The 14,558-nt window shown below is 37.5% G+C and overlaps 1 protein-coding gene across 1 annotated transcript in view; it reads left to right on the top strand.

Annotated features, from left to right (window-relative positions):
- gpc5a (glypican 5a) overlaps positions 1-12,518 on the top strand; it is a 118,088-nt gene extending 105,570 nt beyond the window's left edge. Inside the window, exon 9 of the mRNA XM_062430722.1 lies at positions 12,370-12,518. Within this exon, the coding sequence (XP_062286706.1) occupies positions 12,370-12,518 (149 nt within the window). The remainder of the gene's footprint in view (positions 1-12,369) is intronic.
- The last annotated feature ends 2,040 nt before the right edge of the window (positions 12,519-14,558 follow it).

Below are 14,558 nucleotides of genomic sequence, written 5' to 3'. Positions count from 1 at the left end.
TTTATTAATGACAAACTCAAATATTATGCCATACTTTGTTCTTTCACAGTATGTGTCCTCCAAACTTTTCAATTCTTACTTAGTAAAAAGTTGTTCACACAATTTCCCTCTGACAATTGACAATGGATCAATATGTCCTACATATCTCTCCCTCTCTGATTTTTGCTCACAATTATTTAGCTTTTCTTTTAGTTTTAAAATGCTATGCTGTTATTATTATTCTAAATTTTCCAAATAAATGCTGCTGTGGTGGGTTCAAGTCAGTGATATACTATTCTTTTTGCTTTTGCCTTCTCCCAGACTCATGAAATGTATGATTTTCATCTTTCAAACATTGTCCCTGTGCCTCAATCCCTCACACAAAATCAGCAGTTACATAAATGATACACTCTATACACCATTTTGGTCCAGACTGAAATATCTCCGCAACTGTTTGATGTCTTGCCATGAAAGTTGGTACACACATTCATATCCCTCTCAGAATTAATTGCAAACACTTTAGTAATTATCTGACTTTCATCTAGCACCATAATAAGGTCAAAATGTGTCCAGTACTTTGATTTATGACATTCCCATCAGCCTCAGCTGTACTTTTTGTTTAGTGCTAATTAGCAAATGTTAACATGCTAACAATTTAAAGTAAAATGGTGAGTGTGGTAAACATTAAACTTGCTTAACACTAATATGTTTGCATTGTTATTGTGAGCATGTTAGACATTAGTATTTATCTCAAAGCACAGCTCACAGAACTGCTGGGCCACTTTTCTTTCTTTCTTTCTTGTTTTGTCATGAGGAAAATGTTTAATATATATTAGCATTAGTCTTGTAGTAGGTGTGGCTGGTTGTGTGATACTGATAGCCCTGTCCGGATGATACATACCGTAAGTGCATTCTTGGATTAAATCCACTAATATGTTTTGGACAATAACATCAGGGCTTCATTTCACAAATACTGTGGTCAAAAATGGCCTCCGTCAGTGTTTTTCATATTGATTTACCAATTACCTGTGTGAAAGAGGACATCCAGACTCCAGCAAAGCACTAGCTGCCTTGTAACCTCTTGGTTCCCGAGCAGCTCGTCTTCTACGAGATCTTCATCTTCGGTGAGGCGAGGAGCTATCAGTGGCCTAATCACCCATAAGCAATTCCACAGCTGGTCTGATGAATTTGGGCCAAGCCTTTTGCTGTGTGATCCCTGGGAATAATGCTCAGAGCTGCCTATGTTTATCTAAAGGTTAATGGAAGGTTAATAAGAGAGGGAACAGAGCAAATTCAGAAACCTTATTATGCAAATTGTGTTTTCTGAAAAGAGTGTCTGATTTAGATGCGGTCATACTAATTAGCAGATCGTCTCTTCACTGGTTAAAATAGAGCCACCTTTGAGGTATAATTTGAAGAAAGGATCTCATTATTTATGAAGCCGACATGAACTGATTACTCAAACTGTGAAATAATTCTTGATAGAGGTGTTTCATTAAAAACTGTCAAACTGATGGTGAGTTGCTTGGCTTAGCAGTCTCCTTCTTTTTTAATCAACTCGCGCCCAATATTTTCTGACTGCTTGTGCATGCTTTATTATGTGCACAATCTAAACTGGAACCGTGTGTTCCAATTGGTTGCTGATGCAGTTAACGTCATGCTGAGCTCAGCATTTTACCCATGCATAATGCTGCGAGGCTGGAACAGTGTTGCAGTACGTCTCTCTGATTCTCATGTGCAGTCAATTATTGCAACAAATAAAGCCAGATGGGAAATGAAACACTTGCCAACAAAGACCTTTTCCCCACACCATTCGCTGAAACTGCTCTTTAACATTTGATTGATAACTGCAAAATACATTTTTAATCATGCAGGAAATACTTTTTTGGCAGTTGTAATCCTGCTTTTATTAAAACACACAAAGAACGATGATCCCTTAATGCCTCCATTCACAGTTACATATACTGTATTTCTGATAAAATAGCTGAATGACCTTGTCCTGTTTATGTATCACTGGAGGTGGTTAGTTTACTGTTGCATGAAGTTGACTTCAGCAAGGGTTATAAGGGGATATAAGCTGCTGCCGGTAAAGAACAAGAAGTGAGAGAGACAGAAGGGCAGGTTTGCAGAGACCTTTACCATCGCATGTCAATTTGATCAGGCCTGTATGTTTTGTTTTGCTCAGTGGAAAAAGGAACTGCGCATGAAAAATTAAACACATCCCCTCCTTAACACTCTCTGACTCCATCTGATACAATATTAACAGGTTTGTCTCTTATCACTCGCCAGAAATAAGCACAAGAAATGACTTTTTTTTTAACTTTCCGGTGAGATTGTTCTCATTAGGCGATGATCAAAGATTACATTGCCAAGCACTGTACTGTGTTAATAGTGTATTGCGATCCTCACAGTCTTCACTCATTTATATTCGACCAGCACAAATCACAAGCTAATAAGTAGCCTCATGAACAGTATGGAGCCATGTTTCTGGGGAATTCATGTCGATTTTATTCCAAGCTTTGCTTATCAACCCAAATTTGACTCCATTCTGATATTTGCACCTCATGTCTTCAGTGATTTTTGTTTTGTTTTTGTTTTTGTTTTTTGGCTATTTTTTTCCTATTTATGGATATCATTTGCTTTGTGGCACATTTGAGGGAAACATTTTATCCAGGCAGCAGTCTGCAAAGAAAAGGTGTGGACACAGAGCGGATGCAGAGCTTTGAGTTTTGCTGATTTGTATTCTGCCTGTGTTTGCAACCTGAGAGTGACTGACTGGCGGTCAGAGCTCAGTATTGACTGCTCTGAGGATGTAATAGAGGCTGGGGTGATGGGATCCAGGACATGAACACTCTCACTGTGGCCTGTGCAGCAGAGCTATACAGGATATGACCAAGGCACTTAATCATTCTGCTGGCTCCATACAGAGATGCACAGGGGTCCGTGTTTTAGAATAATGCTTCAGCCTTAAATTAGATTGCATTGATCCTGCTTCTCTCTATAATTGCACAAACAGGATGGATGCTGGTTTTATCAGGGGTCAGACCAGACATTCGAAATACTTTAGCTTTAAGTGAAGAAGGTAAATTAAATAAGACAAAAGGCAGGTTGACCTGATTCAAGGTGATTGGACTATTAAGGGATTGTCAGATGATGTTTATATTTGGAGAGCAAAGTTGTGTCTCTGTTTCTCTTATCCATAATCATATATGTATCTTTATACACTTAAACTAATTATTTTACTTTGTTCCACTTATTTATTTAAATATAATTACCACAATGTTATACCTGTTTAATACAATGCATTTGCATTACTGTGATAGATAACTTCATATAATCACATTCCCAAATGGCAGCAAAAGATAGCTGTTTGTTTTATCTTCACTACCCAAACAAGCATGAGATGTGTTGTCAGTAAACACAGTGTGTTTATGTTTACCAAAGATGGCTGCTGTCTGATTGCTTTGCAGCAGAGGTACAAGTAAGGAATTCTGGCTGCCTCGGGAGCCATCACTCTCCCTACTGCTACCCAGACAAAGGATTCATTTAGATAAATATTTTATGATAAGGATTTTGACATATCATTGATTTTGGTATTAATTATTTTGCTTTCTTATTGTCAACAAATGATTTGAAAAGACCAAACAAACAATTCATTGTTCCTACTTACAATTATTGTCTGTGTAGCCAAAACCTGACATGATCTATTCCTCTGTGCCATAGACCTCCATTTTGGCCCTAAAAAAACAATTAGAAACACATCAGTGAGTCACACTGCTGCACTGGCTGACATGTTCCTTCATTATGATGAACGTGGGCACTGTCGTTTACCGGAGTCAATCTCACATTCACCGTCCTGCTGCCGTAACACTTAGTATGTGTGTTAATCTGCAATGCAAAATAGTCCCCAACCAACTCTGTTTGCTCCTTTTTAAGTAACACAGTAACACACAAAACTACAGTGCCCAGCTGTTTCAGAAAATTGAGCTTTGTTTTAAGATTTTCATCTCGAGTCAGAACGAATGAGCTTGGAGTGCTACAGACACGGGAGGGAAATCAAAAAATACTGAAAGACTGACTCTGGACTGACTGTGTTATATACATGGCCTGTATATATATTATGCTGTATGTGTGCATGGCTGATTGTGAGCTGTACGAGCTATAAAATACCAAGGATTTTCTCACTGTGGCAAGTGTGTGATCCTCGGGTCAGATTTCATTCTGCTTCATGTATGCACTTTCTCCAATTCAGGTGTTGCACACTAATCTTGCTGACAATTTCTGGTGCTGCTCTACAGTAAATTGATACGGCAGCTTAAAAATTCAGATGTGACACTTCTCAATTGTGTCAATATTGAGAAAGAGAAAGAGAGAAGAAAACATGAAAAGATCATTCACAGCGGATCAATCAAACCGGCTATTCATTAAACATTGTAATTGTACAAACACCATAAATGAATGAAATTGTGTAAAATTACATGATTTATGTGGATAAAGAGTTAATTTATTCCATTTTCTCTGGGCGTCTGAATCTAATTGAAAGGGGATGCCGTCTCCAGCGCAGAGCTATATTCAATTGTTCTGTTTTAGAATGGGAGCACTCAGCCTTCTCTCCAAGAGGTCTCAGGTGGTTTCTCTTCATTTAGCTTCTCTCCTAAGTTGATCTCATTTTGTGTAAACAAAACAATTCTTGGGGAAAACAACTAGATCAGTATGCATGTGTCTTTTTATTTACACTTATCCTGCTTGTCATGCTCTATATGTCAAGCTTAGATCGAGCTATATCCTAATCATTAAAATTCACGCTAAGAAGCAAAGCCACATTCACCACGAGCATATTGGTGTTTTTAGAAAAGTGTGAAATTGCATGCTGTGTGTATGTGTGTGTATACTTGGAAATGTGACTGGGATGATTTAACCCATCCAGTTTCCAAGGTTTCCTGAATCAAAAGTGAAGGGTTTCTACCGGAGCTGTTGGGTCTTCTTGCTGTCATGGCCTTTGAAGCAATGGTGTGTAGATTGCTGTAATAGTACAACACTGCATGGTTTGTGTGTGATGATGTAGCACTTGTTTAGTGGATATGACGTGACTGCACAGGCAGCTAAAACAAGACATAAACATCTTCATCTGAGACGTGACGGCTTGTGCACTTTGATTTGATGGACAAGGTAGGGGACAGGTGCATCTCATCTGACATATTCTGACATATTTGTGTCAAATAATTTACACAGTAAGGCCAGTTTACCATGTGAGGGGAAATGTGAGAAAGGCCAAAACTTGTCCACTGTCACAAATGATGAATTCAGAGGCAGGTTCAATTTTCAGAAATTAAAAAAGGTTTCACCAAAAAAAGAACCTTAGGTTTTACCTAAGAACAGCATCGGTACCGGAAGTCACGGCGCATTTTAGTTAAAATATAATCTTCAAAACGTATTACTCTGTGAAAAGATTGCTTTTAATGGTAATGTTTATTTATTTAGTTTATTTGTTAGGGACAATGCAAATTAAAGTAGTACAACTTCAGCTTGTAACAAACGAGCTGCTGTAACTGATGTTCTGCATATAGAGATTATAGCTATTGCTCGTTCCCATCTCCTATCCCTAGTGAGGCTTTTAAAAGACAGATAACAATATTACATACAAAACCAATAATGATAAAAAGGAAAAGAAAAAAGAAAATATTTAAACCATCTTACATACGATTAAAACACATAGCACATTATAAAATAATTAATTAAAATGCTTACATCTCTGATTTTGCTTCAGCCAAACTTTCAAATGCTGTGTAATGATCTCATGTATATAATGTTAATTAATACATATGTGTATTTAACACAAAGTCAGCCAAAAAGCAGACTGTTAAAGAAGAAAGGAAAAAAGGATGTAGTGACTGTGACGTCACCCATTGGTCTGTGGATTGCCGTTTTTGAAGCCTCAAGTTTAGTAATTTGAACGGTCCCATCTCAGATTTTTGGAGAGAGGGCAGAGCTGACCCTAAAGCTAGCAGCTAGCTTTGTTTACATGGTGCCTTTACAGTCTATGGTTAACTGTGATATTGTTAAAGCTAATGCTATGTTTTGCTATCAAAAAACAATACTAAAACCATTAAAACAAAAATAACTGAATAGCTGACTTCTCAGGGGGTCTTTTTAAGACATTTTAGGTGATCAAAGTGTTACAGTTAACTTTCATGAACTGAAAACACAATGAAATGAACAGCTATACTCTGTGAATCTGAGGTTACGCCATGGCTACTTAATGTAATCAACATTGCCGCCATGGTAGCGACTTGACAGTCGCAAGGTAGCCAGGCATGGCCTGCTTTACCGTCTATTTTACTTGAAATGGGACCAAAATTTACAAAATGAACATCATGCTGTTCTGAAGAAGACTAGAAACTAGCGATTGAGACCATAAACTCATTAGGAAAATTTGTATCAAGTGAGGAGTAATGTCATTTTCTTATAGAGTTCAATACAGTCAGACTTCCTTTTGCAACCAGTGTGATCACACCCTGCTGGCCATTGGAGATAATGCAGGTTGAAGACACATACGTTTTAGCTTAACTTTTCAGACCAGGAGCTACTTGCTTGCCAAACAGTACTGTACATTCAGACAAAGACTGCATTTTGATTAATATCAGTGTGAGTAGACTGAACTAAATGTGTGGAAAATCAACAAGTACAAGAGTTGTTATATGATTGGCTGTAAGTTTGTGTTACATTTTGGACAACTTCTTGACTTATTGCTGCCTTTGTTGATATTTTTCCAGACCTCTAACCATGAAGGAGATTCAAAGGTGGACTTTTGATGAAAAAAAAAAAGTTTGAGCACCCTTGGTAGAAACCTGATGCACTATTGATACACACAACAAAATAATACATTTTTAAACATCCAGTCCTTTTCATTGCTTGAATAAATAACTTACTACATGGCAACATCATCACAGAACTTAGAGATTAATCTTCCAAGATTGCTTTTGTTCATCATGTAGTTCATCATTAACAGCCACAGTCTGCCCAGAGCTTATTTGTGATTTGAAGCATGGTTTGTCAAATGTTTGCAAGTGTTGTTTCCTATTGTCTTTTGTGTTTCACTCCATTTTCCAAATTTTAATAGATCCCCAGGCTGTAGCATTCATGCTGTATTCCCACTTTTTTTCTATTATGGGTGTTATGATGATCCACCTTCGCAAAATAGTTGTTGCTACTTCTTAATTTATTGTTTTGTTCTTTTTGAAGAAGAAGAAGAATAAGCTGGCACACATAAGACAAACCTCTATATACAGTACCAGTCAAATGTTTGGTCAATGTGACTGGTACTGTATATGATTAGGTGATGATGGAGCCCATCAGAGTATCAATGTTGAATACATCATTCATATTAAAAGACATGTTCACAATATTTCGGTTGTAGTCATTTCACGTTTTCCTGTGAGATCAGGTTGAACATGACTTTCTTGCGATAATCATTCCCCCTATTCATACTGACCATTAAGAGATCCCTTCCCTTCACAATGCACTTACAATGTAAGTGATGGGGACAAAATCTATAGCCATCCTTCTGTGCAAAAATGTATTTAAAAGTTTACTTAAAGTTATATGAAGCTTCAGCTGTCCAAATTAATCAAATCAAGTAGATATCTTTTAAAATTATACTGAATTTTTATTGCTAAATTCCCTCTTCTTGTTACAATCCTTTTCATACAGCTAAACAAGAAAAAGGTGAGGAAACAGATTGACATTTTTACCAAAAAGATCATAACTGTGTGGCAGATTGCCACTTTATTGTACCAACTCAGATGGCTAAACCTTCATATTAGCATCAGATAAACTTTTAAATATATTTTTGCTTAAATATATTGGACTATATCACTTACATTGTAAGGACATTTGAGCAGGTCTTATGACCAGTATGAACAGGAAGAATGATTACAGCAAATAAAACCTGTTTCAATGTTCAAATGGGTACCTGACCATTGTTTAAAGACAGATTTGAAAAAATTGTGAACCTGCCCATCAAATCTACTCAAAAATCTCTTTTGTAGTCTTGATACCAAGCCATTATTCAACGTCTGTCTTACCACCAAAATGTATAGAAATGTTTTATGAAAGAAGGATTAGAAAACTAAATCAATGGATTTTGCTTTCACTTCATCTTAATACAGTGATGGTGTAATCTCTCTAACTTTACTTGTTTAAAGCAGACTGAGAAGGAGGCTGTACAACTTTTCTTTGGTTCAGTTCTCAGGTTTATTTCTGGCAGTAGTAGTTTGTCACACACGCTGTCAAAAAACACAGAAATCAATGTGGTTAAATGGTGCTGAAGCTCCGCCTCGGGCAGGAGTCTTCAGCAAGCTGAATGGGTTTAGGTCTTTCACAATTTGATTGTTTACTTCTGAAAACAAAAATATTTCCAATAAAGGCGTATTCAAACGGATTTCCATAGTCAAATACCTGCCTTTGTGTTTTCCTGCAAACACTGCTAACACTTTAAATATGCGGTAAAACTGTCACAAAACATGGCAATACTAATATGTCACATTTTGTGCAGTTTGATTTCAACTGCAGTGCATCATACAACTTAATATACTGTTTTCAATACCAAGCTTCATCAGCAAGTGATTGAAGATGAGCAGACAATCTACATGCAAGATGCCTCCCTAAAGTAATGGAAGCAGTAATGAAGTTTGACAAACTTGAGCTGTTTTATAATAACTCACTTACTCAGATAGCTGCTGAAGATGTAGATATGAAGGTCTGGATGTTGACTCTCTCATCATCACACAAAAGAAACTTTCTATTACTGCAGTTGTTAAATGTTTTTTTTCCTGGTGCTGTTAGTGTGGTATTGATCATTGTTGGTCCAAGTCCTTAGGAATCAGCTTTTATTGATTTTGCTTTCAGCTGTAAGCCTCTCTTTCTGACCTATGTCTCTCTTCAGACCAAGCACCTTTTCAAACATTGTAACCTCCCTGCAATGGGTTTACTAAAACATGCAATTAGTGCAGCTGTTTGCAAGCAAATCTCCAAATTCAGCTTTGCTTGAGTACAAAAATGGCTAGACCAATACAGACATTTAGATTTGGAGACTAAATTTTCCTGAAATACTTAATTGGCATAATAAACGTGTGTAGGGCCATTATATCGAAGTTATAGTTGTCCTTTTAGAGTGATGATATGTGATAATCCATGCATTTGTTACTTCTAGGCTGGATTATTGTAATTCATTATTATCAGGCTGCCCTAACAAGTCTCTAAAGACTCTCCAACTGGTCCAGAATGCAGCTGCACGCGTTCTGACAAAAACTAGAAAGAGAGATCACATTACTCCTATTTTAGCTTCACTGCATTGGCTTCCCATAAAATCAAGAATAGAATTTAAAATCCTTCTCCTCACTTTTAAAGCTCTTACTGGTCAGGCTCCATCATACCTTAAAGAGCTCATAGTACCTTATGTACCTACCAGAACACTGCGCTCCCAGAACGCAGGCCTACTTGTGGTACCTAGTATCTCTAAAAGTAGAATGGGAGGCAGAGCCTTCAGTTATCAGGCTCCTCTCCTGTGGAACCATCTCCCAGATTCGGTCCGGAGGGCAGACACCCTCTCTACTTTTAAGAGTAGGCTTAAAACTTTCCTTTTTGATAGAGCTTATAGTTAGCAAGCTCCTAGTTTATGCTGCTATAGGCTTAGACTGCCGGGGGACTCCTACCTCCATGATGCACTGAGCTCCTCTTTCCTCCTCTCTCTCTCTCTCTATCCATCCATCTATATCCAATAACATTCATGTACTATTAATGCATTCAGTAACCTACACTTCTTCCCCGGAGTTGTCTGTGCTTTCTCATCTCACAGGCAATCTGGGCCTGTAGACGTCCGGATGACAGATTCCAGTCCCGGACCTTCTAGCTTCAATGTTTATTTTCAATGTGCTACTCTCTCTCTCTCCTATTCTTCCTCTCTCTCCCCTCTACCCCAACCGGTCGAGGCAGATGGCCGCCCACTTTGAGCCTGGTTCTGCCTGAGGTTTCTTCCTGTTAAAAGGGAGTTTTTTCTTGCCATTGTCGCTAAATGCTTGCTCATGTGGGAATGTTGGGTCTCTTTATAAATTAAAACTTGAAGAGTACGGTTTAGAACCTGCTCTATGTGTAAAGTGCCTTGAGATAACTTTGTTGTGATTTGGCGCTATACAAATAAAGATTGATTGATTGATTGATTGATTGACCTTGATTATCATTCATAAAAAGATCCCACTTATAGCCGGAAGATTCAACAGTGATGATGGTTATTAATAGCTGTGATGCAGTCAGAGTCAATACTGTGTGTGCATGTGAGATATTAAATAACACGCGTATGTCTCTGTTTGTAATTAAGTATGCGTGTGTCGAATAAAGAGACCTTCATTACTTCTATGTTAATTTTAAAGATTTAAAGTAAATTTGAATGCACAGCTGGGTGCCACAGATAGTTCTAATGTAACTGAAGCACAGTCTCATTCTGCATCCTATTTATTTGCTTTTTTGGTCTAACTGCACATTCACCCACTCTTTAAATGTACTAAATGTTTTTTTTTTATTGAAATGTAAAGAGATCAAAACACCTCATAATGAGATCACTCAGTTGCAAATAGGTGGCTGCTGAGCTATTAACCTTAGAAACAGTGGTTATGTAAGCTTAGTTTTGTACTGAACTGAATGTAACCAGCTGAACCAGCAAAAGACTGAGCATACTACTGAACTGAAGTTGGTATGAATTAGCACTGAATGACAAGAATGACAATGCTTTCACAGCTTAGACTGAAAAGTGAACTACACAATCATTGAGTATTTATCTTTTAATGAAAAAAAAAAGTAGTAAAGTGATTTGTCATTTCCACCTGTAATTCAAATTTTGTATACTTTTTAACAAGTACCTATAAATGAGAATGTATTTCTACACAAAGTTCTGTAGTCTGTGAGTTGTCACAGGTCTTATTGTTTGGGGCTTTACTCATAGAGCATGAATTGCTTGGTGTTTCCCCTGCAGTAAAGAACAGCTTCAATGGTGCAGACTTTATTCATCAGAAAGACACATTCTGTCATCCTGTCTACAGCTTGTTGCTGTATTAGAAACTTTGAAGCTTCAGTAAGAGGAATTGATCAAGGTGTTGAAGTTCAGTGCTCTTGGGTACAAAACACAGACGGATTATCTGTGAGCTGTATACTGTCAAATAGCTGTCCTGGGGACTCCTCGGCAGTGAATCAATAGGCGGTTAATTTCAGTACACACTGAGACGCCTCAACAGTAGCTCATGTTTGAGCTCTTAGATGTAAAAGAGGCAGTCATCGATAAATATTTGTATTTATATAAAGACAGTACATTCCATTTTGGTGAAATTTTGCATGTAAGAAATCTAAAGTGGCTATTCAGAAACTTAAATTTGGATGTAAACAGTGAGATGGGATTAGATTGTTTTTTAATTATTCTTATGGGGAACTCAGCCATTACAGCAAGAAACAATTGCTGTGTTCCTGCTTTGGGGAAAGGAATTACAGGCTATTTCTATTGCGCCATAAAAAGTTAAATTGAAGTCCACAGAGTACAAATGGCCTCTGCAGCTGCTCTTATTTTTCTGCTAGTAAATAAGATAAAGTTTGATAACAGTGACTTTATAAACTCTGAAAGGGTCTGGGTTAGAGTAATTCTGCCCATGACAGACTTATGACACTTGGGCCCAAGTGAGAAACTGGAAATTCCTTGAGCAGCAGGTCTATCGAGGTGCAGACTCACCTCTTCCCTGTGGGATTGAACCAGGATGATGTCTGAGGTGTCCTAAGGTAACATCAGCAGAGCTAAAGAGGACACTCTGTTTAACTCAGGAAGGGACACTGAATTTCCTCTCTTAACACTTGAGGCCTCCAAAGAGATGTAAACAGCAAGATGGATGTTGACAGCTGGTGTGGTGCAGTTGTCTGAATTGATATCCGTTGCTGCTAAGGTGTAATTTCAAAGGCTTAGACAAAAATGGGTGTTTGAGGTCATGCCCGAGCAGTTTGGAGTATATGATTTGAAGGTTAGAAGAAAAAAAACTTATACAAAAACTTATATAAGACCCCAACACTTATATAAGAAGGCATTGTCTCACTTACTGTACGTGCAGTATCTCAACTTGATGAAATGTCCGTGCACTTGCACTCCTCACTGTGAGTTCTACTGAAGGCAAATATTAACCTCCCTGAGTAATCATAATATCAGATTTTTCTAACCCTATCGAATCTTTATCCACAGTGTTACAAAAAGAGTCAATTCGTGATGTATTGCCAGGAAAGATATAACATCCAACCTCCATGATGTTATATTGATTATTACCATGTTTCTGATTGGCATGTTGGTTTGTGCTCTCTCCCCAGTGAGTCCAGATGTGACCAGCGATCGCAATCATCATCATCATCATTATCCACCTGCCCAGGGTTCGGAAATCAGATCCAGGAGCCTTGGATTGACAGGATCTGTCTCTGTCTTGCTATTGCCTTGTTTACACATGCTCCTGGCATTGTAACAGCTGCTTTTTTGCAGCACAAAACTTTCAAGACTTGATTTCAAGTTTATTTATCAAGAATTTAAAGGGCCGGTGGACTTAACAAGCTCCAGTATGTAATGGGGCAGCACTTCCACACAGTGCAGGACACAGGGTAGTGAGTGAACACTAATGACCGTGTGGAAAGTACAAGACACTGTGGCTTATATGAGAAAGCCTATGCATCAGCTTTGAGAATTTTAATTGCTGATCATTTTTTCATCAGTTACCTGGCGTTCATTAATACTAATAATGACTTATTTATATTAGCCAATGTCAAAAATAACTACAGCATATTTTGTACAAATTTGGTATTAATTTAAATGTATTTCTGCATATAATATATATGTTCTGTAGATATAAACAAGAAGCAATCTCACTGTAATGCACTCTGCACAATACAGGTTGTATATTTTGCACCTTTCTTTAAAATGGGGCTCTACAACTGCAGTGAAAGGAGTCAAGTAATCTGAAAGGTAACTTTTGGTGTTGACATTGAAATTAAAAATACAACTGCTTTTGCAGGTCTTGTATTTGCAATATTTGTACAACCCCTAATTAAAATGGCCCATTATTGTTACATCTTCAGAGGAATCCCATTTGTGTGAATAAACCAGGTAAATGGTTTTTTGGGGGGTTTTTTTACAAACGTTTTTATACTAAAGTGCAGATTGAGCTTTGGATTATCTCTTAAGATCTCAGACATGTACTATATGTTGTTCTACGTCTTGCAAAAAGGTGGATAAATGGAGACATCTGCTTCTCTTCACTTGTAACAGCTGCTTTGCTATCCAGAGTCAATTTAATTGGTATATTTCAACTGCAAAATTGACCTGCAATGCTACTGCTGAGGGAAATGGTGAATGGAGGAGTTGGGGAGGGGGGTGAAGGTAGGGACCAAGCGAGTGAATTCATACCCTTTTCTTCTTTAGAAATAGATTAGTTTCATCAGGAGTCTATTATCATCTTTCAAACTCAATCCTACTCTAGCTTCATAGGCTTTGATGGGAGCTGATAGCTCCTGGATCCAGTGGTGAGGAAGAATCCAATTGCTTCTACCCGTTACCTGGCTGCATACTCCTACTGCTGTGTTGCTGGCAGGTCTCTCTACAGAGAAAGAGAAAATGATTTGTTTCACACATGCCATGCATGTCTGGTCATTAGGTAAGAGAGAAAAGTGCTCAACAATACTGAATATTGGCTCTCTGGCTCATATGTGCTGGGGGAGCAGTTGCAGAGCTATAAAAAAAAATCACCCTTGAGACGCTGCAGAAGCTAAAGGGATACTGTTAAAAAACTATTGTCACCATTAATTTACTTTATATACATATATATCAAACACGGTACTACAGTTATTACAGTTGCAGCTTTGATTTAGATTTTATACATAGACCTATACAGATATATATCATATATAAATAATACATGTTTACATGTATGTGTATTTATGTAAAAATGAACCGAGATATGTTATTGGGGCTCAAAAAAAGAACATTACAGAACATTTGTTAATTTAATAACATTAATAAACTGTAATGGTGTTAACATGATTACTAAAATGATGTGACTTTAATTTATGAAGCGCTGTTACACTTAATTTGTACTTACAAATGTGTGTGTGTCCCATGACTATTTAGTATTCTGCTCATCTCAATGTGAAACTGAGTAATGCAAAGTGCAAATTGGATTTCTTAAAAAAAACAAAACATTTTTCTACAGCCAAAGGTACAACCTCCTCAGGTACTGTGATTGATCATATCTGACCATATTTTAAAAACGTGTGACCTTCCTCATGCTGCAGGTGTCCTAAAGCATGCATAGTAATTGTTGTCATTAGGCTTTTTTTTACCTTTATGTAGCACATAGACCTTCATCATGGTAAAAATTCAAGGCTGTTTGAGCATCTAAGCCACTCAAGTAGTTTGACTTTCACCTGCAATCTCAAGGTTTATAAATGGTAACTTTGGTGTGAATTATAATCATACACACTTCTTTGATTGCATTTTTTGTCTTGTAGCTGTT

This window comes from Scomber scombrus, chromosome 1, assembly GCF_963691925.1.
Source record: "Scomber scombrus chromosome 1, fScoSco1.1, whole genome shotgun sequence".
Taxonomy (NCBI): Eukaryota; Metazoa; Chordata; class Actinopteri; order Scombriformes; family Scombridae; genus Scomber; species Scomber scombrus.
The sequence above is the reverse complement of the archived record's forward strand: the minus strand, read 5'-3'. Positions and strand labels throughout refer to the sequence as shown.